Here is a 2,718-nt window from a genome sequence, read left to right as displayed (position 1 = left end):
AATAATTAAAGCAGTAGTCTGGTTTATTTTACAAATAGGCTAATAATAATATTGTTCATAATAATAATAATAATACATTATTCCAACGATGTCCGTTCATTACTACAAAACAAACCTAATAAATAGTATGATTATTTAGTCTTTCATAACCTATAACATAACCTATAGTCCCATTGGGTCGAGAGAAATCCGATATTCGGAGGCATTTCAGGAGTATGTTGGTTTAAGATGAAGCGTGATTATGTTGATTATAAGACCATGCCAAAAACAACCGTGAAACGTTTCCCAGGTGGACACAGTTTTAATACATTGCATACACACCTCTTACTGAATGATCTCTGCGAAAGTTGTTGTCGTAAATGTGAATGTTAAGCATGGTCCACTTGTGGATTGGAGCAGGACACATTATAAACATTCACTTCAATGTGAAGACTTACCGCCAATTTATTAACTATTTGTGTCAGAATAAAAGTCGAAGTAGCCTAACTGGTAGCCTACCAGATAACTCTGCTGCATAAGATTGCATGTTTGCATCAAAAGAGGGAATTACTAAAGTATTTGACAATTGTTCGATCCTAGGACATTTAGATTTGTATAATCATACCATATGTGTTTGGTTGAAACTTAATTAATGAAGTAAAAAGGGAAATCATTTTGTTTTATCATTTACTTTATTGCGGAAAATATACAATTATTTACACAACAATAATAAAAATAGGAATGCATTTCAGACATAAGATCTATTCCTCATGTAACACGTGTCATCAATAAATAAATACATGTATTCTGAAAAGAATAACCTCAATTATTTTTGCACAGGTTGGCGACACATTATTTCAACCCATTAGCCTATAATACCGCAGTCAGTCCACATCGAAAGTCTCACACGGAAACTGAGACAAATGCGTCGATGCGGCCCTTTAACCTCCACAGAATACGGTCCACAGAGTCAAAGACATGCATGAAAACATACATTTCCAAGTAACATTCGTCGTCAACAATAAAAAAAACTAACGTATTTCAGAATGTAGTAGTGTAGTAGCCTAGCACTCGAATGCAGATCCAGGTCGTCCAAACGCGGGCCTTTCCCAGGCAAAGTGCTCTCCCCACGCCCTGTCCTTTTTGGTTTTAAATGGTTGTCAAAGTTTGCTCCCATAAACCGCAGCTTTGTGTGTTTCCAGCATTATTCTCCAGAATTGCCCCGTTGTCATACTGATAAGCAGAATCAGCTGTCACCTGCAGATCAGAAAATTATAAAAAATACGATTAATTATTGACGCCTGACTACGAAAAAGTTCAACAAAACACAGCAACCTAGACTTGTTTATGGCTGCAGTATGACTCACAGATCCAGGAAAGTACAATAGTCTATTAAAGTAGAACACTATTTAAACTGATACTGTTAAAAAAACAATAGCCCAAATAGGCTGTAGTCAAATGTAGTAGGCCCATAGGCCTAAAGTGATTATTTTTGTATTTAGCCATTTTGTACAACGAACATCAACTGAAATGGTTGCAATGTAGTACGGTCTTAAAAAGTAAGACAATGAGTTGGAAAACAGAGCATACCATTTTGGACTACAACTCTTCGGCCGTGAGCTAGTGAGATGCTGACATGGACCAAGCGCCCTCCATCCTCCATACAGAAAACGCATAGCTTAATCTCTCATGAGCCACATAACTACAACTTGCCATTTTGGAGTCCAATTCATCGCTCTGCAGAACTTGGTACAGGAAATCGATGTACCTGGCAGCAAGTTTTAAGGTTTGTATTTTGCTCAGTTTGTCTGAAGGCAAAGTGGGGATGATTTTCCGCAAAGACGAGAAAGCTTCGTTGAGTGACTGCGTCCTCTGCCGCTCGCGCACGTTCGCCATGACTCGTTGCGTCTGTAGGTCTTCGAAAGAATGTGGACTGCTGCTGCTTGACTTTTTCCCTCTTTTCCCAGGGGTAGGGCTATCTGAATCCTCCCCGTTTTTCCTGCTTGATGTCCTTTTCCTCCCACATCTCTTCGGTTGCCTATCCAGTTCCCCCTCACTGTTGCCGAGACTGTCTAGTGGAGAGCCTGGGGAGCTCGACTCTTCCCCGGTCATTTCCTCAGACATCACCCCTTAGTTAGAAGACAGACAAGCGACAGTCAGTCCGAATGATCCACGCATCAAGTTAACGGTTATTTCCAGTTGCGCCTTCGATTCACCGCCTTTGAAGACACCAATAATAAAGTATCCATACATGGGATCCCGAGACAAGAAATGTTTTCTGATACTTGAGAAAGTTACGGAGTTCTTATAGCCTGTATGGCGTAAAGATTTGGAGAGAGAGAGGATTGGCCAATAAAGTATATTACGTGTAAAGAGGGGTGGGCGCGAGCAAGGAACTATGAGGAACTCCTCTCGCTGCATGGTCTGCTGAAAACAAAGTCGGAGACCTCTGAAAGCTACTTCATCAATGGCGGGATTGGTATTGTAAAGCCTAGAATATAAATTGGATAGGCTTATCAAAGTAACACATTTTGTTTGATCTAAATCTCATTGAATATGCTAATGTGTAATGACACTATTAGGTAAAACATAAATACGTTTAAGCGTTGAATGCAATATTTGTTTTTACGCGCAACAAACAATCTAGATTTTAACTCAATGTATGCCATGCACCATGTTGTAATTCAAGATGAAATTAAACACTAAAGTAAAACAGTAACACGATATGGAGCCAAACGA

The 2,718-nt window shown here is 39.4% G+C and overlaps 1 protein-coding gene across 1 annotated transcript; it reads right to left on the bottom strand.

Moving 5' to 3' along the window:
* Positions 1 to 1,002: 1,002 nt before the first annotated feature.
* On the bottom strand, positions 1,003 to 2,237 carry LOC139395949 (twist-related protein 2-like). Its single transcript, XM_071143260.1, has 2 exons — positions 1,570 to 2,237; positions 1,003 to 1,236 (listed from the first exon to the last, which is right to left on the bottom strand). The coding sequence occupies exon 1, from the start codon at positions 2,101 to 2,103 to the stop codon at positions 1,600 to 1,602; it is 504 nt and encodes a 167-aa protein (XP_070999361.1). The 5' UTR covers positions 2,104 to 2,237; the 3' UTR covers positions 1,003 to 1,236; positions 1,570 to 1,599.
* Between the last annotated feature and the right edge of the window lie 481 nt (positions 2,238 to 2,718).

The sequence above is a fragment of the Oncorhynchus clarkii genome, unplaced genomic scaffold (genome assembly GCF_045791955.1).
Source record: "Oncorhynchus clarkii lewisi isolate Uvic-CL-2024 unplaced genomic scaffold, UVic_Ocla_1.0 unplaced_contig_7590_pilon_pilon, whole genome shotgun sequence".
Lineage (NCBI taxonomy): Eukaryota > Metazoa > Chordata > Actinopteri > Salmoniformes > Salmonidae > Oncorhynchus > Oncorhynchus clarkii.
The sequence above is the reverse complement of the archived record's forward strand: the minus strand, read 5'-3'. Positions and strand labels throughout refer to the sequence as shown.